This window comes from Opisthocomus hoazin, chromosome 3 (genome assembly GCF_030867145.1).
Source record: "Opisthocomus hoazin isolate bOpiHoa1 chromosome 3, bOpiHoa1.hap1, whole genome shotgun sequence".
NCBI lineage: Eukaryota > Metazoa > Chordata > Aves > Opisthocomiformes > Opisthocomidae > Opisthocomus > Opisthocomus hoazin.
Window position 1 is genome coordinate 42,440,285 of NC_134416.1, and position 21,633 is coordinate 42,461,917.

Consider the following 21,633-nt stretch of genomic DNA (forward strand, 5'->3'; position numbering starts at 1 on the left):
ACTACAACATCTGAAAAGTACAATGTACAGACAACAAGTCCAGGTTTACAAATAGGAGGAATTTAGAAAGGTTATTTTATGAAGGGCTGAAGGCCTGGTGACATCAGAGATGCAGTAAAGACAAGTAAAGAATAGGTAAAAATTCAAGGGGATAAAGAAAAGGGTTTAGCAAAGAAACCTTAATTTAAAGAAACCTTAAATTAGTTTAATATTTTAATATCTTCTCCTTTCTCTCGCTCTGTGAGTGTGATTTTTCTAAGAAGTCCTTTTGACACATTATTTGCAATGGTCTTTCGCTTGCTCTGATTTTATTAATAATCAACATTGTTATCTCTTCCTTTTCCAAACAAAATTGACAACTTTTATTGGTGAAACATGATGGTTGCCTTCAGATTTATGATATTTAGAGCTGAGATTTTCAAAGATGGGTAAAATTGTGGATAGTTAATTCTTATTTGAATTGTTTGATTCTGCCACATTTTGAGAAAGTATACAATACTAAATAAAATGATCTTCCAAAATTACCTGACTATGACCTGAAATTTATGGCTGGATTCAATGTACTTCACTGACTTGTGCTCATTAGCTATCTCTTTTTGAATTTATAGAGTTGCTGCTTTTCAAAGTAGTTGTTTGAATAGCCTCTAAGGCTATAATGTATGATTATGTACACTGGGATCCATTACATACAATGGGACCCACATTATATGACTTTTGTAATGGATACTCCCTTAAAACAAGAAATGAGCAGCTTTGTCTTTTTTAGTGCTCTATTTCAAAGCTTAGCGTTGTTACAACAGAACTGTGAATAAACCTCATCTTCAAGGAAAATTATGTGGTAGTCTCTCAGCTCAGCTGCTGTGTTTTCATGTTTTCAGCTGGTCTGTTTTTCATTTTTTCACATGGATCTGTTTTCATTTTTTTAGGCTATTGCCTGTAAGGAAAAAGGGAGGACATTTCTTTCTTTTAAAATGAAACCTCACCATCACTCTCTCAGGCCAGACATGGGCATAAAGGAAAAGGCATTGTGAACTCTGGCCACCTATACTTCTAAATCATCCATAAGTCTGTTGAGAGTGTAAAACATGTCAAGATACATATAAAGGGAAGCCGTGGGAATAGTTGTCTCAGTTGTAACTGTTCAGCTCGCTGAATCCCCAGATTCCTTGTCAGCATATAACCAAGATAATTTCTGGCCCAGCACAGAGCCTGATTAATCCCGTACCCTCCTTGGATCAGCACACAGGCTCATCACGCGGGCGCACGGCTCGCTCCAGGCTTATGCTGCCCACACCAAAGGCAGTGGTTACTGCAAGACAGAGCTCTGAGGCACGAAGTGCGAACTGGGAAATTACCACTCAAGCAACAATAACAATGAAATGGATATTGCTTAAGCTGAGGCCCAGAAACTGGGATAACCCATCTGCATGAAAGTTAAGACTTGGGGGAGATGGCACTTACACAGAAGAGAGAGAGTCTGAAAAGTTTCTTTTCAAGCTCTACAAATTAAAACGGACACAAAGCGGTTGCCATTTAGAATTGAAGAAGTAAAAAGATTTGTACTGGAAGTGGAAAATGGATTTGTAAAGAGGTTTCATTTTAATGGAGAAGCTGGATGAAAGGTAGGGACAGGAACGGGCACCACTTAGGCCTGTATGTGATGTCAAGTGGAAGGCTCAGGAGAGGGACGCTGGATGCTGGAGTAAGATTGATTTAACAATAGATGCAATTTAAGTGAAAAGGCTAAGGTGCTGGCAACTGGGGGTTGGGATAGCATTCATTTAAAAGAAGATCTAATTTAAAGCGAAAGGCCAAGGAGGTGGAAGGTGGAGACTAAACCAAAATCAATATTAAATTAGCTAAGTAGAAGCTTGAATCAAATCAGCTAGTTAGAAAAAGGGCATACTGAGTATTTGGGAGTAGGGAAGCAATGCATGGGCCTAAGAAATGTCAAGGAACTCTCAACAAACAGTATATCCCCTCTAATCAGAATAAGGTTTCTGCTTTAATAAGAATATTATTTATTACAGTAGTAAGCAAAAAATCTTAACGGAAGGTATGATCCTCAGTTTAGGGAAAATTATATGATTATAATTACATTCCTACTTGAAGTTAATTGTCTTTTATGTAAATATATATGTGTCTGTATATACATATGGCATTTATGAGGTAGTAGTGAGCTAGCCTTTAAAAACTCTCCTTTCTAGTTTCAGTCTGGAAATCAATTTAAAGCTAAGGGGAGACTGTATATACACCTATGTTTGAAGGAAAATATATATATGCACAAATATATATCCATCCATATGCATATACATATTCATGTTACACACACATATATATATGTATGTATTTATCCAAACAGGTAAAACTTGTCCAATATATGACTTAATACTGTTCTGACACATTTGTCTGTTTAGAGAACTGTGTTAGTACTTTCTACATATCGTACATAAAAACATATTGGTTTCCATACAGATATTTCTGAATGCTGTACTCCTGAAGTACCATTTAAACCATTACATATATGTGTATGTATTTCTACAGTCGGAATCCAAAATCATGAATGGAAGCTAGTGATTGCAGCTCTGTACCTTTTGGTATCTGAAAACTCACACAACTCACTGGTATAAAAGAGATCTTAAAAACCACTAAATTTTACATTCCTAAGCTCTCCCTCAACTTTATACAATAATGAATGAGCGGATAATTCCGACTTGATCAAAATGATCAAGTGTCATTTCGGTGCATGAAGTAGAGGAGAGCATGTATCGTCCGCTGAGCTATCTGCAGCGCCAGGCAGCTGCCTCTGGGTACTCAGGTTTTTCTCACCCACACAGGAACATTTCAAAGCCGAACCATGTGTTCCCCACTACTGCTCTCATCTAGTAATATTCTGGGGAATATCTGATAATAATTCTTTGTGCTAAAGTGATTGAGGTGATTTTTTCCTACTGATTTTCAGGAAAAAAAAATCTGTCTTGTGTTTATGTGAGGAATTGTGGGAAGGCACTGGACAACTTTTATAATTTCGGTAATTTACCCTTTTTTAATGAAAAATAAATGCGTGGATGGCTTGCATGGGAATGGCATTTTGACTATTATCTTCACACTTATTGCCAGGCAAGTTAGTCTGAGTTTAAGGTCATAATTAAACTTGGTGCAGGAAGAGGAAATTAGAGGCAATCCTACAGTGAGAAATGAATTCTTTACTGAAGATAGACTGAAATATTTTAGTCAAGTGATATAGAACTCAAGGGAGATTTCTTCACATTATTTTGATCCACATCTTACAGTAAGCTATGCTCTATCAATGAAAAGCTGGAATTAGTATGCACTTGTCATGTAGATTATGCCATTTTCTCACACTTTGCACCCTATCTGGATAAACCTTACATGTTGCATTACACATTAAAGGTATGGTACTTTCAGGTAGATAACTTCTGCTGCTGCTAGAAATATTCCACAGCCAAGACGTCCCTTTTCATATAGTGTGCACTATCCATTATTTAAAGACACTCTCTCAGCTAGAACAAGGTTTTCTGCAACAGTCCATGGAGATTACAAGTGGAAATAAAGACTGTTTTGTACATTTTGCTAGGGGAATGTAAAAGCAGAGGGTGGCATGGGTATATTTTTGTTCAGTTGTTTTCTTGTGACAGATTATTCATCTATGGTTTTTAAGCAGAAAAAAAGAAGGGGGAATCATGCCTCTGTTGATTTTTTTTGCCACTGACTTACGTAGGAACAAGATGTTTTTCTAGTATTTATATTTTTTAACTGCTTTTATTTTACACCACCTCAGAGGTTTTACCCTTGGTTCTGTGCATTAGATCTATGCACACGTTTCCATAGGAACTAGAACAAATGCTTGCTCAGGCAATGTACGATAACTTAATGTAAAAAAAAAAAAAAAGAAAAAGAAAGAAAAAGTAAAATTGAAATAGTGTGCAGTGGTAATTTAAATAGCATAACGTCCCTGTGGTGTATTTCTTCCTTCATTAAATACTTCAGAATTCATTGTGTTAGTTTAGTTCAGGAGTGAACACGCATTTTCAGTTAATTCACACATTAAGGCTAAAGATAAATAGGAGAACACCAATGGGACTGTGTGACCATACAATGCTGTTATAATGACAGGTTTATCCTTTATATTTCCAGTATGGGAGAAAGTGGAGTCAGGTATAAGTAGGATAGTGAATAAGTGAGTCTGCATCTAATCAACAAACTCCAGCTGGACTGACCTCTAAAGTCTACAGAAACTGTAACTTGACATTTGTCTCCATTAAATGTTTGGTGGGATTGGCATGGGCCATAGCTGAACTGAGAGAGCATCCTGGATACTCCTGGTGCTATTTATGGCCATGCTTCATCCTCTCCTTTGGTTCATGGTGGGCATCTGCAAGGTGATGAGAGCAGCTGCTAGCAGGGAATGAGTCACCCCCAGGCACCAGGCTCCCTGAAACATGGGCAGCCCTTCCATGTGAGGAGCAGCAGGAACCAGCTATCATCAGCCAGAAGTTTTACAGCAGCAACTATAGCACTGTTTCAGTGGCAGGCAATAAAACCTCCTTTATAACTAAAAGTCTGTCATGTGTATTCATCCATTGGTCAGTAACAACAAATTTTGTTTCAGTATCTAAAGTTATTATGGCCTAAAGGTGAGAGCAGTGAGTGCTAAAGCCCAGTGATGATCTGTGCTGCTGGCTGCTGTTTGGCAGGTTTCAGAAGTCCTCATTTTCAATGAGGTAATTTAGGATCGTTGCTGTTTGGGGATGTTTGATTCTTGTATTGCCCAACAGAAGTGTAGTGCAGGATCCTCCTTCTTGGTCATCATTGATATTAACCATTTTATGGTAAAAATTATTTTTTCTAGAATGTAAATTGACTCAACCATATGGGCAATTGCAATTGATGTAAAGATATTAGTAGTGGGTTATCAAAAACTCCTTGGTTAAGGAAAACTTGTATATTTATATATATAGGTAATGACACATACAAACATATATAGGTCTGTTGCTAATAATAGCTATTGGTAGTTCTTAATTGATTACGCAAAAAAGTAACATATTTATAAGAAATTTATCACTGCTGGACCTACTGTGTAATTGCAAATATTAAATTAAATGTGAGGAAAAACTTCTTTCTCTTTCATTTGATTACTGCCAACAGATGCTCAATGGTGTGTATAAATGTAATGCCATATGTCAGCTAAGGCAATGCAGTAGTTTTTCAGCGGTGGTAATAACGTATCTTGCTTTACTTAATATTTGTCTAATGACGGCAGATGGAGGTTCCTATTGATACCACAGTATGGGGAAACTCTTCCTTTTTAAAAACAGATTCATCTTTCTCTCTGTTCTGAAAGTACAGCTGAGCTCTGAATACAACTAGCATAGGGGAGAGACGAAAAAATAATAATTTTTTGTTTATTAATTTTGTTTTTGTGGTTTCATTTAGGGCGTAATGCTTTCCTTCATGGTGAATGGAAGCCCTTTCCTTTACTTTTGCTCACGCACAAAAGAGGTTTGAGCTTCCTCAGATTGACCCTTTGGTGTTTCAGTCTTGTTTTTATAATAAACACTGAAATTGCAATTGCAGTGTTGTGGCAAATCTTCCCCTCTGATTTCACTTTTTTCCCTTATGCAATTTGTATGCAACTCAGCTTCCACTCCACAAATTGACATACAGTACAGAACTATCACTTCTGACATATGTCAATGTCATATTTATGAACTAGTATTTAGCAGCAATAGTGCTATCAACTGTTTCTCAAAAAAGTCCAGAAACTACTTAGAAATTTAATAATGATTTTAACAATGCATTTTGCCTAGTCTCCAGACTCCACTTTACTAAAACCATTCGGTAGCTCTGACAAGGTGGCAACAAAGTCCTCAGTTCATTTTTAGGAGAAAATGATTCACAAACAGGATAGTGACAGGCTTTGATGATTACAGATTTCACATATTTTGTTCCTTCAAAAGGCCTTATATAGATTGATAGATCTACAAAGAAAAAAAAGAAAAAATGAAAGGAAGAGATATAAATAGACTTTTTCATTAGGATGAATGATGGAAGGTATTAAGCCCACTACAGCAGTGTGCCTTTTACATGTCTTCTTTTTCATTCCTTTTGACCTGTATCATCTTCCATCTAAGTAAAAGTTAACTACAGTCTGAAACGTAGGTAAGGTGAGCAATAGTTGGAAATAAATGTTTCCTCAAGCATTATTACTGTTCAGAAAAGTGTCCATCAGCTGAAATGTCTGGCTCCAAATCCATTTAAGCACTGCACAGAGGCTAAACAGGCAGCTATTATTAATTTTTAAGTCTGCCTGATGGGTTTCAGACCAAGAACTGGGGTTAACTTGATGCACTGAATATTGGAGACTATATTTATTTAATTAGGGAGGGTTTGACTCTCAGATGGCTGAGGATTTATTCTGTGCAAACTACTGCAAAAATATGATAGAATAGCTGCATCTACCTAAGAAAAGAATCTGATGCATCATATTAAAATGAATCAAATTGCTCTTTTGTTAGAGTTTCTTGGACTTTCATCCTGATGTATTCAGTGTCTACTTTTAACCTGACTGTTTTGAAGCACCGCTGTACTTCTCTTTTAAACAAATTTTTGTTCATTATGTTGCAAGTTAAAAATGTGACTTTTCCCAGAATAAGTCCTGTTCTTCTCAGCTAATTACCAGACCAAACCATTTTACCACTGTGCCTTACACAGAAATTTCTTCTTTTAAAATATATCTGTGGGATTGCTATGAATGAGTTAACATTTGTATTTAATATATTTATCTATAAGCATAGAGGACTCTAAAACACAAATGGGCATTAAGACACAAATTAGCAAAAAGTGAGACACTGAAGGTCTATTTAGTTGATTTTGATTGGATTCAGGATCTTAGAATAAAAATGTAACAAATTAGGATTATTTCCCTCCACTGGTTGTAAAATCTCCTAAATGTATCTCTTCTGCTTCTTTGCTCCACCTCCAGCACACCGCTCTCGCCGCTGCCCCAGGTCATCCTCCACTAACTAAAAAAATCTATTGATACAGGAGTCAAGAAGATTATACGTAAAAGTACAAGAGAAAATGGGAAACTTGCCCATTCCTAACAAAGGACATTGAGGTAAATTACACCATACTTTCTAAGATGAGTGAGATGATTTTCACTTGTAACAAAACACAAAATTGCCATTGGCAGTTCTAGAAGACAAGCTGAAATTAAATATGGATATCCGATTCCTTTGTGGAGAATGGACACTGGGTTAGTTTTACATACTGGATCACTTTAGCACTTGATGTGATTTACTGGTCAATAAATATGTCAGCTGTTCTCCATTCCCAGTGATTTAAATTTCCATTGGTATCATACGGCACAAAAAAAATCTCATAAGACAGTAAGGTGGGCTCGCTGTCAGAGGAAAGTAGATTGGGCTGTGGATGTCAAAGACAGACCTTGCCCCAAGTCTTCTGAAGTAGACATATTTTCTAAGTGAACAAGGCCCTTAACTTGCCAACAACCACCTTGTGAGGCCCTGAATATAAACCGTGTGCACTCTTTAGCAGGTGACTGCATTTTCCAGGAACACACTGTGTTCTTTGGTGGGAGTTTTGTCTGTCTTTCGCACATGCATAAAGCATGAAAGTGTGACGCACGCTATAAAGGATTGAACAAAACCAACAATAATACAACATACTTGTGTAAAAAGTGAAGAGTCTGTCTTCCCAGGTACAGATATATCTGTGTTTGCATGTGGGTGTGCATGCACACACACTATTACTCTTTCCAAGACATTGTAGTTTGTGTCTTCTTTATCAGTCTGCTGGCCTTCCCCATCATTTAATGAAGCCTCCCTGTTCCAGGAAGTTAGTTAGTAATTGTCTCATAAATAAAGTTTCCAGATATCTGTACGAAGCCCTAGCTACTGCCAGGACTCACCACAGCCGTATGGAAAGGAGCTGTCTTTGGATTTCACTGACTAAGGACTCTGTTCATACACCCCAGACCATACAGCTGTCTTGCTGCTGCATTATCCGCTGCTGTTACCCTGTGTTACTGGTTCCTGACTAACTGGCAATTCCTGGCTTTCCAAGGGAGCTTTGTCTGGGCTTTTCCTCATCCTCCAGACCTACATTGCACGTTGCTTCTCCAAGCGTTCATATTTCTCCTTAACAGCATCAGTCTTTGTCCAGGCTCTGTGCCCCTTTTCACAGTGCGCTATGCGAGCAACATGCTCGTGACTCCTTCCCACTCAGTTTTACCTGCAAATCTCTGATATGTTTTCTTCCTGTTAGAAAACTCAATGGAAGTGTTCAAACAGATTTGACACTAATGTCTGTTGCATTACGATGGAGAACCGAACGTCGTACAGTTTGTAGCAATAGTATTTTGTTTATTGTTCTTCATCCTGTTTTCAATCAAAACGTCTGCTTTTCCATCACAGCCATGAATTACTTGAATTATGTTTTTAATAAGATTTTCCAGGTATTATCAAATGCTTTCCCAGAAACAGAAGTGATATTTTCTACTATATTCGTTTTACCTGCTAGTGCTATTCTGTGAAGTAACAAAAAAAAAACTGTTAAGAAAAAGTTTATGAATAAATATTTAGTTGTGTATTATTTATCCTATATCCACATAATAGTATTGGCATTTGTTCCTTTTTTCTACCCTAGAGGTAGATATTCTGCTGCTTAACTCCTCATATATGAGAGGAAGTAACTGACATGATCACACGTTGTCTGTTTTCAGCATCGACTTGTTCTTGTATTTGCTCATCTTTGCTCATCCAATATTATTTCAGTCTCACTAGTCATGTGGGCGTGGTGACCTTGTCAGGCAATCCTTACAGTCTCTTTTCACACAGCATCCTATCAGAAGTACAACACATTCAGATTTTTCCGATGCCCATTTAATGACTTCTGATAAATACTTTTTTAAAGGTGTGCACATTTTCAACTTTTTAAACAATCTAGGTATGTATATAAGGGATTTATTGACAAAGGCAGGTTAAGAACATGGGGTCAGCATTTTAGATGCATGGTCTAGTTCCTTGTCATCGTTGAATAGGTCTGTCTGATTATTGATCAGAGTGATATTGCACACTGTAAATGGCTTGACCTGTCATCTCCACTAACTTTACTGCTGGTAAAGCTGTCATTTGGGAAAACAGAATAAATGTCTTCTGGAGTTTTGATTAAAATTTAAATGTACATAGAAAAAATCTTACACATCTATATATGCAATGTGGATCACGTGTTTTTCAACAGTGTGACTGGCTCATGCAAGCAGTTCACAGATCCCTATGAAGAAGTTTAGTAAGTACAATCCTGACACCTAAATAAGGTGTACCTAAATAAGTATGTGTTTGAGCAAAATTGGTTGTGTACATGAATACTAGATTCTGCCATTTTTCAAACTTTGTTCTTCGCCTCGGTAGTTAATGTAAGACTAAGTCTCACCCCAGGTACTGTGGCTCCAGAGATAGAGAAGCGTGTATCGGTACTTACAGCTGTCCTCTTCCTCCATGAAAATACTGATCACGTAACAGGCATACACAAATCCAATCAGCTGCATGAAAGAACAGGAAAAACAATCACTGGAACACATTGAACACTTACTAAGCTTTTAGTACAGTGCTATACAAACACTGGTGTCACAGCGGTATTTGGAAAAGATTTGCTTCCATTTCCTGTGTTTATGTGTAAATTTCAGTGCAAGTGGTCACAAACAGCTAAAAAGACTTTTTCTCTTTTGCTCATGTTGCATTATATTTTAAAAGACCTTCCACTTTCCAGCCCCATTGCGAGCAGTATTGATGAATACTACTGTTGAGAAATACTGTTGGAAAGCACTTGGACCTTGATGTTCAGCTGTTATGTTCCTTTTTTTTTCAGTACCTCTGTACTCACATGATTTTTTTTTGCCCCTTAAGCACCTAATTTACATTTTAAAAAGAGAAAATATTTATTGACTGCTACAGAATTAAGTCATAGTAAAGTCTGCATGGAATCCGCAAGAGATGACTTTTTGTGTTGCATAAAGTGTCCCAGTCAAGAAATGCTTGGCCAAAGTTTAATCCGATATGTGAAATGTCATGTTGTAGCTCAACAGTAAAGCTGGTTTGTGGTTCATCAGCATCAGGAAACACCTTATCAGAAGGGCCTATCAGTAAATCACATTAACTATGCAAGAAATGAGCAGACCCATTTCCCCAAAGGGCACCACCAGCAAAATCATGACATTATTTTAACAGCAGCTCCCACAAAAATATTCTCCTCAACCCAGATCTGTGTCACTTGTGCCACCAAGAGGAAGGGATTAAGATCTTTAGGGTCAGGGAATACAGGGAATAGATACTCCTCTTGTTTGCCTTCCAAATAGACAAAATATTTTTCTTATGACCACCACCAATGAAGGAGAAAATCCCACTGGGCAAGGAAATCTATTAAACTGCACTGCCCAGACATGCCTATGCTTGAGAAAATATTGTTTGTGCAGCTGTACACAATTCATGCTATCTGAAAGCCTTGAAAACACTGTTCATCAGAGATTTCCAAAATAACCCAGAGATTAGTTTTAAGAAAACTGCTTTTCCTCTGGTCCATTCAAAAAAATCTAATTAAAATGGTTCTTCTAAGGATGTCACAGATCAACTATCTGAGAAAGCAGTAATTTAATAGTATCTAGAGAGGTATAAGCTCCTTCAGAGGCACAGATATGATTCCAACCTGCTTTCTTGTTGGGCGGCATGAGGAGCTTCACAAGCAGCTCCAAGAGCCTCTCTGCACACAAAAAACTTGTCCACATAAGGGAATTCAGGGAAGTTAAGATGAATTAGCTAAAGCTGTGAAATCAATGCACATAGGATGAAGTACATTAAAGCCCTGTGTGGCCTTTCCCATTCAGAAATAAAGTGGCCTTAGTTCACTGTAGCTTAATCCTCCTCCAAGGGATTAATCTTCCCCACAGAGAATTAAGCTGCAGTACACTAAAGCGGAGTTACTTGTGAAAGAGAGCTGCCTCAGCGCTGTGACACACTCCTGTCAGAGATTCCTCTCCAGCGCATTCACCTCGCTGGAGTTTTGGGAAAGTGACTTTAGTACAACTTGCTTCTCACTCTGGGCAGACCACAGTATCAGCATCTTCTTAGCTTTTTTTGGGGTCCAATTTACTGGGGCTGTATTGCCACGGCCTCTGTTTGGTGGACACCACTTTGTTGTACTGATGCTCTGAGCTGGCTGAATGCAAACCAGCTCTGGAGGAGGCATGGGCTGGAGATGGCCAGGACCAAGCTCTGCCTGAGCTACCAAGCCCCGCTGCACCCGGTGGCGTGGTGCCTGCAGCTGGATGGGACCTAGAGCCACAGCAGGGTGGCTGGCTCCCTGCGAGCCCACTTCTACCTGCTGAAGACTCTGTGGGCAGGTAAGAGGAGTCCAGCCTCCTGCTGTTACTGAAAATGGGATCTTGTGGTTCTGCTGCCCTACAACTCCAGCACCAGCACTGGCTTAGAGACTCCTTGATGGATTAAGCACATTTTTTCCCCTAAACGTCACAGTTTTGAGCAACTTTCAGGCACGACAGCTGAAGTAATACGGTATAAAGGCTTCCAAGGGATCAAAAAAACAATCATACTTGAGGTATACTGCTTGTGCTACCTCAGTGTTATATATATAGATTAAATAATTATTGCATTAGTACCACACAAACACCAGAAAACAGGTGGCTTTTCATGAAGGAATGTCACCTGTTTATTTGCAATATTTCCTGTCCATAATTCATGTTGTGGAATTTGACTGTGTAAGTCATTTGGCTTTGTTTCTTTTCCCTAAACATGACTGAAATATTTTGAAGAGTAAAACTGCTGAGCAAATAAAGAATGTGATAAAAATGAATTATGAAGCTTGTGTGTTTAACATTTGTGAAGGAAGATCAAATATTTAGAATTCTTTACCATTTTCCAATTGTGTATTTATTTATTTTTCTTCTTATTAGTATTCTGTATTAAATCAACTTTACTTTTATAAATAAAATTCTTTCTTTATATGTACTTATATACTCCATATCCACCCATATTATATAAAACATCTATCTGCAAGGGCTTCCAGCAAATCTCATGCATGTCTAAAATGTTGGGACAGGTGAATAAAGCACAGGAAGAGACTTCCACTCCAATGCGTAGTAAGCCACCTGACACAAAGAAGAAAGCAACAGGGGAAAAATACCCCAAGAGGTCTTCCCTTGAAAAAAGTATGGGGCATGGCAAGCCTGATTGTTTTAACAGTTCTAACAGCCTACATCTTGCTCTTTCAGTAGATCTTCTCCGTAAAGTAAATCGTTTCCCACTGTCTTCAGTGTTTGAAACCCACTTTGTCTAATCTATGACCTTCTTGCAAAATCAGCAGTCTCTCTCTGCTTCTCAGTGTTTCTTTATATTTCTCTGCATTAGTAGAAAAATACTCCTCAGTCAGACAGAAATCACTGCCACCTGTTGTGTTTGTGTCATAAACTTCTTGAAAATATGCAATATCCCCCATCTGTTTAGTTGTTAATACCAGAAGAACTAAAAAAATATATTCACCCTCTCTCAATTTCATGATCTTTTCAGGGGAAAAAGGAAGATCAGGTCTCTAATCATGCTGGTAGGTATTATAATCCACCATATTCCAAGAATATCCTTCTGGAATTTAATGGCAGAATGCACATTCCTGAAAGAACAAAGCAGCAAAGAGGAAAAAGAGCCCTTTAGCATCAGTTATCAGGTATTGATGTTCAGAGACGGACAACAATGTTTGGCTTGTAACTATCATACTAGTAATTATAGTTGGGCAACTGATATCTACAGTACAATTAACATGAAGTGATAAAGTGGGAATATACCCTTCTACCGATGAGAATTGTTTCCAGATCCTTAAACAGAATTACAGCCATCACAGTGTGAATTTTTCATAAATTAATTAAAACCTCTTCTTTTGCTTTATTGATGGACACACTAATAAAATATTTATTCCAACAAATTACTTTTGCTATCTTGATTAACCCAGCTGCTGTTTAATTAATAACATTATGCTCCTGTGAACTCATCCAACCATCACTTTAACTGCCAATTTGCAATGAGCTGACTGATGTGTACTGCCCAGTTTCTCGATGTTGGAAACACTGGCTACTGGCCTGGCACCAAGTGATAGACTTAAACGTGTGCTCCCTGATAACTAAAGAAAATGTTATGCAAATGAACTGGAAGATACTTAATTTGCTCATCTTGGCTTTCTGTAATCATTCAAAGGGACCAATGAAGTGCTTGGAACAGGATGTCCAAAGTATCAAACGTCACTAGCACCTGGAAGTATAAAGGGGAAGCTCTAGCTTGATCCAGAGAGGAATTTAGATGCCAAAGGTGGGCTTGTCTCCACAATGCTGAGTTTCAAGGCAGGAAAACCTGTGATTCCTGCACTTTACAGGGAACTGCTTGTGTTACCTGCAGAGTTCAGTCTAGTAAACTGTCTCAGAAGACACATCAGTGCTATTTTGCAGAAAATCAAGTGGGAAACTGCGTGAAGAGGCTGTTGTCCCCTGCTTTCATTCAGCTACACAGTGGTTAGGGTAAACATCTTGCTTGGAGAGAATAAGCAATAGATAAATTACTAGGATATTTCATGGAATCACATAATGGCTTGGGTTGTAAGGGACCTTTAAAGATTGTCTAGTCCAACCCCTCTGCCTTGGGCAGAAACATCTTTCACTAGAACAGGTTGCTCAAAGCCCCGTTCAACCTAACTTTGAACACTTCCAGGGGTGGGGTGTCCACAACTGCTTTGGACAACCTGTTCCACTGTCTCACCACCCTCATTGTAAAAAAATGCCTTCCTTATGTCCAATCTAAGTCTATCGTTTTGCAGTTTAAAACCATTGCCTCTTGTCCTCTCACTACGTCTTTCTTATAAGCCCCCTTTATACATTGAAAGGCCACAATAAGCTCTCCTCAGAGCTAAATAACCCCACTTCTCTCAGCCCTCTGATCATGGCCCTCCTCTGCACCTGCTCAAACAGATTCATATCTTTCTTGTGCTGGGGACCCCAGAGCTGGATGCAGAATTCCAAGTGGAGTCACATGAGCAGAGAGGGAGAATCACCTCCCTTGACCTACTGGCCATGCTTCTTGTGATGCAGCCCAGGATATGATCAGCTTTCTGGGCTGCAAGGGCACATTGCTGGCTCATGTACAGTTTTTCACCCACCAGAATCCCAAAGTCCTCTACAGGGCTGCTCTCAGTCCATTCATCATCCAGTCTCTACTGATGTTAAGGATTGCCCTGACCTAGGTGTAGGACCTTGCACTCAGCCTTGTTGAACTTTGAGGTTCACACAGGCCCACTCCTGAAGCCTGCCACCATCCCTCTGGGTGGCATCTCTTCCCTCTAGTGTGTCAACTGCACCACCTAGCTTGGTGTCACCCACAAACCTGCTGAGGCTGCACGCAATACCGCTATGTCATTAATGAAGATATGAAATAGCGTTGGTCCCTGTATGGACCTCTCAGGGACACCACTTGTTGCTGGTTTCTATTTGGACATTGAGCCATAACTCTTTGGACGTGTCCATCCAGTATCTGCAGAACTACCAGTATTTTCATACCATATCCCGTATTTCTTCAATGACTAACTGATAAATGGTGCCTACATTCTCCAAATCATAGCAATGAGCAGAGTCAGGGTGTGGGAAACTACTGTCGCCTAGGCTAAGTTGGCAGAGATTTCAGCATGGAGTGCACAAAGGGATTTCTTATGAGTGGAACATGGGTACATTTATATAATGTTATTGTCAAGCCTTTTGTTCCATAATTTATTTTCTGCTGATATCCTTAGGTAGAAATGAAGTAGCAGTCTCTTATTTTTCTCCTATGCAGTCAGTATAGTGTCTAGAGGACCTAAATGCTTTAGTTTAACTAAAATCCCTAGGTTTAAGCTATGGACATCTGCACAAAATACAAATGCCTAGTTTAATAGAAGTGAAATTAGATTATATAATTGTCCATCATTAAACTGTAAGAAACTATGAAAACTTGTAGAAATTAAAAAAATCATCTGAGCAAATATATGCTGTGCAATAAAATTGCTTTAATAAATGAATATTGTGAGAATATATCCTATTAGAAAGAAGAACTGAACAGTGTAAAATGTATATTTACTTGCAAATGAATGTATTTTAGTAGTTACCAGTTAATGTGGATTAACCTTTCCTTAGGAAAACAAGCACAAATGCAAAATAAAACTAGAGTGATTATTTAAATCAAAGCTATTGTCTGCAGGCCAAAATACTTTTGATTAAAACTGATGATTTAGATAATTTTGATTTAAATCTTTCTGCTTGGCTTTGTCATCATCAGCTGTGGCCTTTAAATGCACTCTCACAGTACGTGATTACTTTCCTATCTATCTACTTCACATACTGCAGTTCCCCTGGTTCAAAGGAGATGTGTGAGTGTATACCAGGTATTTAAGACTACATGAAGCAGTGCCCTGGGTTATCAGGTTAATATTCAAGATCAGGCAAACAATAGGACACTTATCACTGTTAAGCTACCGCCCAGAGTTTGTAGAGATCTCATTACAACAACATAGGACCATCCAAATAAGCTAAATAAACATTCAGTAGTCCTGGTTCCCAGAGGATGTATACTGCATTACAGGTAAACTAGATTTGGAAGACTCCTGCAATCAAGATGATAAGAAAAATGTGCTTCACGTCCTTCCTTGTATACACTCAGTCCTTCCAGATTGTCATGTCACTGAACATGGCTTTTTCTGGAGTTCTTTTTTGCTGATGGCAGCTAAAGAACAATATTTCCCCTCTCTGTGGTACTTGAGACAAGTACCTTAGCAAACACAACTCCAGTTTCCTGCAAGATATTTCACTATTGCTCAATTTCCCACAATGATTACAGGAGTACAAAAGCAGAAGAAACTTCTTAAATTAAATGTTTACGTATAAAAAGGGTGTAGAATATAAAGCTTGACAAGATGTCTTTAAATTTAACTTATAAAATGGAAACTGTGTCACAAGAGCGAATTTACTGTAGTGAGAAGGTAAAATTATGCATTAAATTAGAAAACATACCAACTGTTACTATCTCTTGACTAGTATTTTCAGGAGAGCTAATAAATTCTGAAGAAAGAGCAGAACATGAGTAGCTCATCTTCTTAGCAACATACTTACGACCAACATTTTTAACACTCTGCAAAGAGGACAGTAAAGCCCTTTTCTTCCTATAAAGACTAGTAAAGCATTAAAGTAAATCGGAATGGGAGATGCATTAAAAATATGATATTATCCCAGGATGTGTGTGTATATGTGAGTCAGCAAAATAGAAATATGACTAAGACGAGCATGCACAAAGAAATTATAACCTCTTGTATTTCAAGACAATGACAACAGATAGCCAAACATGCAATCTGGAGAAAAGGAAACAGGATCAAGAGTAACAGCAGTATATAACTGTAGTATAACAATAACCCGTCATTATAACTGCATGATTATATACTATTGTATATAGTTATTCAATTATATGACTGCATATAATTATGCACGATAACTGCTTGATTATATGTGGAGTCCTGGCTGGACGAGAGGGGACATAGTTTGGTGCCGTTGAGCAACCCAGGTTTCAAACTAGAGATGGGCCTTGAGAGCGGCGAACACGGAACCCTGTTGGGAAGGTAGAGCGACGAGCTCGGAACACTGGAGCAGGGGGACTGTTACGTCACCACTTCCTGCCACAGTGCTGCTTCCGCATCGAGAAATGAAGCTTTGCACCAATTGCAGCAGTTTTGACTATATATGGTTAAGAGTAACTAACCAATTAGAAGCCGTAATTGCTTTGCTATATATACCCTGTTTTGATGACTAATAAAGGAGAATGATCTTACTCACATTGGGAGTGTATCGCTTCTACTGGTTCTGGGTTCCCACTCCGACAATTATATACATTATATTAGAAATACATTGTAAAACTATATAATTACACACATTTTTAAAGCTGAATGCAATTTTTAAATTACAGAAGAGACAGTTTTTAAGGCATGTTCTCATTGTCTGGCACTAAATGATGAAATGCACAACATTTTACAGTGGTAGCTGTAGAAGTCCCAACCTTAAAGTCGTTAGAAATCAAAAAACATAAAAGACAAACAACTGGAAAAATGTCCACAAAACACAGCAGGATATGGTAGCAGACATTTTTGTAGTACATTACGTTGTTTAAGCATTTTTTTTTTTGCCTTTTCTACATCTTCCTAAAATCTACTGGATTTTACTTGAATAAAATTGAGGGGTTAGGGGCATCATCTACCAATTTCAATGGCACAACCCAAAGCCGGTCTGGTCATGCTGTGTGATTTACAGCTGTAGTGAGGAGCTCCCAGAGGTTACAACTCAGAGGCCTTAAAATGTGTTAAGGACTCTAAAAGCAGATGAGAGAAGCTTACAGGTACTTTTGCTTTATATTGGTCAGGGAGAAACAAGTGAGCAAAGGTCCTAAAAAAACTTCTATTCTTAAAATATATAGAGAGTACTGTTGGCTAATACGGCAGGAGATAATTCCTCTTGAATGCCGTCTACCTAGAACGCAAAGGGAGAGCAGTGTGCTGGAAAAGACTACGTCTGTCAGCTACCTTGCTTGTTGAAGTCCTACCCTGTATCTGCTGTTCTCAAATACTAGTCTCCACAGTGTCCCTTCATCCTTAAATTAAAAAATGTATTTGACAATCTAATTTTCCCAGGCCAAGATCAGAAATAGTTACCTGCACTTGGTCTGGGATTTTATTTCTCCAACAGCATAGACTTATAGCTATTCCAATTGCTCAGTTGCACAAAAGAACTTTATCAGTTAAGAGGGAGGACTGTCATCTTGTCTTGCCAAGACGTGTCCCAGGTTGTGGATAGTGTTGAGAAAAACAAGTGAGAACATAATTTCTTCTCTCTCCCCCCTCACTCTTCAGCTTAGTTATAGCTTATTCTCCCTCCTGTGTTTTTGTTGCAGGACCTTTAGAAGAACTATAATATGTTCTTAGAACAGAAAGTTAGAGGACTTGGAATAAACTATTTAATCCAAACTCCTGTATAATTCTGTAGGTTACAGTATTTCATCTAGATACTCTGGTAGCCCAATGATAACATAGTCAGAGCATCCCTTACAGACTAGGCTGGGGTACTCATGCTCCAGATGAGTTATGTCCACACAAGGGATCTGGGAGCCTTTCACTCATACAAGAGAAAGAAATAAACCCCAAGCATTAATCCTATTTTTTTGTTTGTCTATCATGTGATAGATATCTAAGTTTTATATTTTGAATGAAAGTCTCAATATGTCAAAACGTTGAACACAGTATTTAAACATGACTGGGTAGTATACAGTGTTTTACCTTGCAAATACGTTAATTGCTTGTTAATGATTTAACTGAATACAACGAAAGTCAATAGTGTAATATAGATCCAACCTCAAACCTCGAAAGCTGAAGAGCAAAACAGAAAGGGATGAGGGTGGTAAGCAGGAAGAAGGAGAGAAGAGAGATCTACATTTGAAGAGACTAATAAAATCAGTGGAAAAGAGCTGGATAAAAAAGCAAGACTTTCTCTAGATCTAGTTTTTCTCCAGTGTGTAAAGAAGGTAAAAGTTCTCCTAAGAATGGGGTCAAAGTTCTCATATTTAAATAAATGACTAACTAGCTTGTCAGCGGAATAACAGGGAGTGAGAACACTCTTTGCATCTAATTTTACAATAAGCAGACAGAAAGACAGCCTTTCTTAATTTCTGTAAACCTGGCTTTGTGTGATTTGTTTTTATATTTTCTAAATAACTACTTTTATTTGATTTTACCTGAACTTGTCAGTGTTAAGATAATTTCAGACCTACTTGCATATGACAGGATACTTCACATCTTTTGATAAAGCAAAGAAATTCAGGTTTGATGGTATCTTGTAACCCAAAGTGTTTCTTCAAGGTATCCATCAGGTAATGACTTCATCTCACTAATTGCACGTACCACTTTGGAAGCTGGTAGTGAAATCAGAAGAAAGAGTGAAAGAAATGTCTGCCAATGACTAGAGCCAGTGTAAATCTCTTTGGCCCCTCACATAGTACTTGGGAAAGCTTCTGAAACCCAGGAAAGCAAATTATGCATGCAGGAGGTGCCAAAGTAAACTTTTCAGAACAGCAAAATATTGCAAATCTTGGCCATTTTTTATGCTAATACTCTTTTAAAATTCTTCCACTGCTTATACTGCAATTATGAGACATGTCTTTTGTTGATAGAATGCCAAAAGATATTTTTTCCCCTCCTTATTAGATCAGAAGGCACATAATGAGAGTATTATTTCCACTTACTTGTAGCAATGGACACAGAGAATGCCTTTTAATTCCAACAATGCACTGCAATCTGTAAGAATTACGTATTTTCCACTGAATAATTTCCTCCCCTTCATGCACGATGTAAATAACACATGCATGAAACTTATCACCAAGAGGCAGAACCCATTTAAAGACAGACAAACTGTGGCACAGAAATAAAAAATATTTCAAGATTTCAGTGGGGTGACAGTGAGTGTAAGAGTAGAATTACTACAGTCTGATCCCCACTGTTCTCTAACCTCCTTTACAGATACTTCTTAAATACTTAAGTAATAATATCTATGACTAAACACATCATTATTCATGCTCCTGTTAATCTGTAAACATGGCTTGAAAATTGTATGAAAAAATGCAAAGCTTACACTCTGGCATAACTGTTGTTAGTGAATCTCAGGGAAAAACAGAACAACTAAAAGCAGCCCACAGATAAAACCTAAGCCATCGTATTAACTCATGTTAGGAAACGTTATACTATCTAATGAACTGCAAAGTAAGATTTAATCTCTACCCATACCAGGCTGCACATATTAGCCCCCCTAGTGGAACCCTCAGAGAGGATTTTCAGGAGTAGTAGACACAGAAATGCACCTCAGAAAGAAGCTCCAAAGCCTGAAAGACATGCACCAGCTTAGACCCGGCACTAATTAAATCACAGGGAAAAAAGGCATGAATAATTGCCAAGAGCTGGTTAAAATTCACAGCAGTGTAGACGTTCATGTAAGGTAGCATGGATGAGCACAGATTGTCTGAAAACTTTTCTTATAGTCTAGTCTGCAGAGGAGCTGGAAAAGCATACAGTATTTCTCTCTGTGGATCACAATTCCAAATTATTTTTGGACATTCCATAGTTCAATTTTCTTTTTCTATTAATATTTTGTTCCATATAGGCAAGGAAAATAAAATAAAAATTTTTGTATTTTTTCTTGGATGTGCAAATATATGCTTGATATTCTTAAAATTTTATCTTCCTTAGAGGATCACAGATGTTGTCTGTCTATTCTTGGGAAAGAAAGTTTACCTACATCTTTAAGAAGGTAAAAAAGGTAAAACAGAAAAACACATGACTGACTTTTATTCTGAAAAACAGAATGTCAAAAAATCACTTCTACGTCCACCAGAGGTTTTAATATCGTTTTGCCTTTTTTGTGTGTTTGTTGAAATACTACAATGATGAACAATAGTATATCACAGATAGAAGAGGTGAAGATAAGAAACTCATTCCTGATCATAATTCTGTTTTTCCTAATCACTTTCCATTGAGCAGGATATTTTGCAGAGAACCTACCACTCGTGTATGTATCTGCCATATTGAAACCACAGAACAAATGACTATTTTGAGCCAGTTGAGCTGGTTTTGCTCTTTGGAAGAAACAATACTATCATCAGAAATGTATTTGTTTGGCAAGTAACATAGCAGCCTCTTCACTCAGCTGTAACATTTAAAATTGCGCAACAAAGAACTCCACAATAGTAATGCAGGTCATTTTGAAAAACCCTTGTTTGATAGCTGATTTTCTTTTATGGCTATCCTTCCCACTGTAGTTCTTACTCTGTATAATATTAATTCCTTCCAGCTGCTACTTGAGTGTGCAGATGGAGGTACCTAAACACACACACATGCAGGCATGTCCTTATAACGCTTTGTGGAGTGACTTGCTGTGGTATGTGAAAAACAAGACTATCATAAAAGCAGCAATGTTGGCAGTTTACTCAGGTATTCCCAGTTAAACTGTGTGCTGAAAGGCTTTTGTGCTGGATTCCCACTGGGCAGAAAAGCTATGAAGAACTTCAGTGAAGCCTCGCTTTATATCAGTGCCTAATGAATTTCAGAAGCGGCTTCTTCAGTCATATCTGACCCAGTGTGATCTCTTCTATCATCTCTCTGAGGCACAGTTGATTTCCTTGCAGTATATGGTCCCCATATGTAAGTTGTGGCTTCGTGTCGTATTCACTCCTGTTTCTTACCAACAGCTTTCATTTGACACCGCACCCCAGTGCTCACTTCACATTCATCCGGGTCCGATTCTGCAGCCCGAAGCCCAGGGTGCACCCAAAATCAATACTTTTCCAAAGAGCCTAAGCTCAGCCTGTAATCAGGCAACATGCAAATACACAAGCAACTCTGGAGCCTTTCTAGAAAGGACTTTGTCTCCCGCTGTCAGTACAGAATCAGCATAAGCATTCCTGCACATCTAGTGAGCAAGCCCCTGTG

At 38.2% G+C, this 21,633-nt stretch overlaps 1 protein-coding gene across 2 annotated transcripts in view; it reads right to left on the bottom strand.

Annotated features, from left to right (window-relative positions):
* Positions 1-21,633, bottom strand: part of NKAIN3 (sodium/potassium transporting ATPase interacting 3) — a 383,671-nt gene that overhangs the window by 22,698 nt on the left and 339,340 nt on the right. For both annotated transcript variants that reach the window (XM_075416080.1, XM_075416079.1), the window contains exon 5: positions 9,526-9,586. In XM_075416080.1, the coding sequence (XP_075272195.1) occupies positions 9,526-9,586 (61 nt within the window). The remainder of the gene's footprint in view (positions 1-9,525; positions 9,587-21,633) is intronic.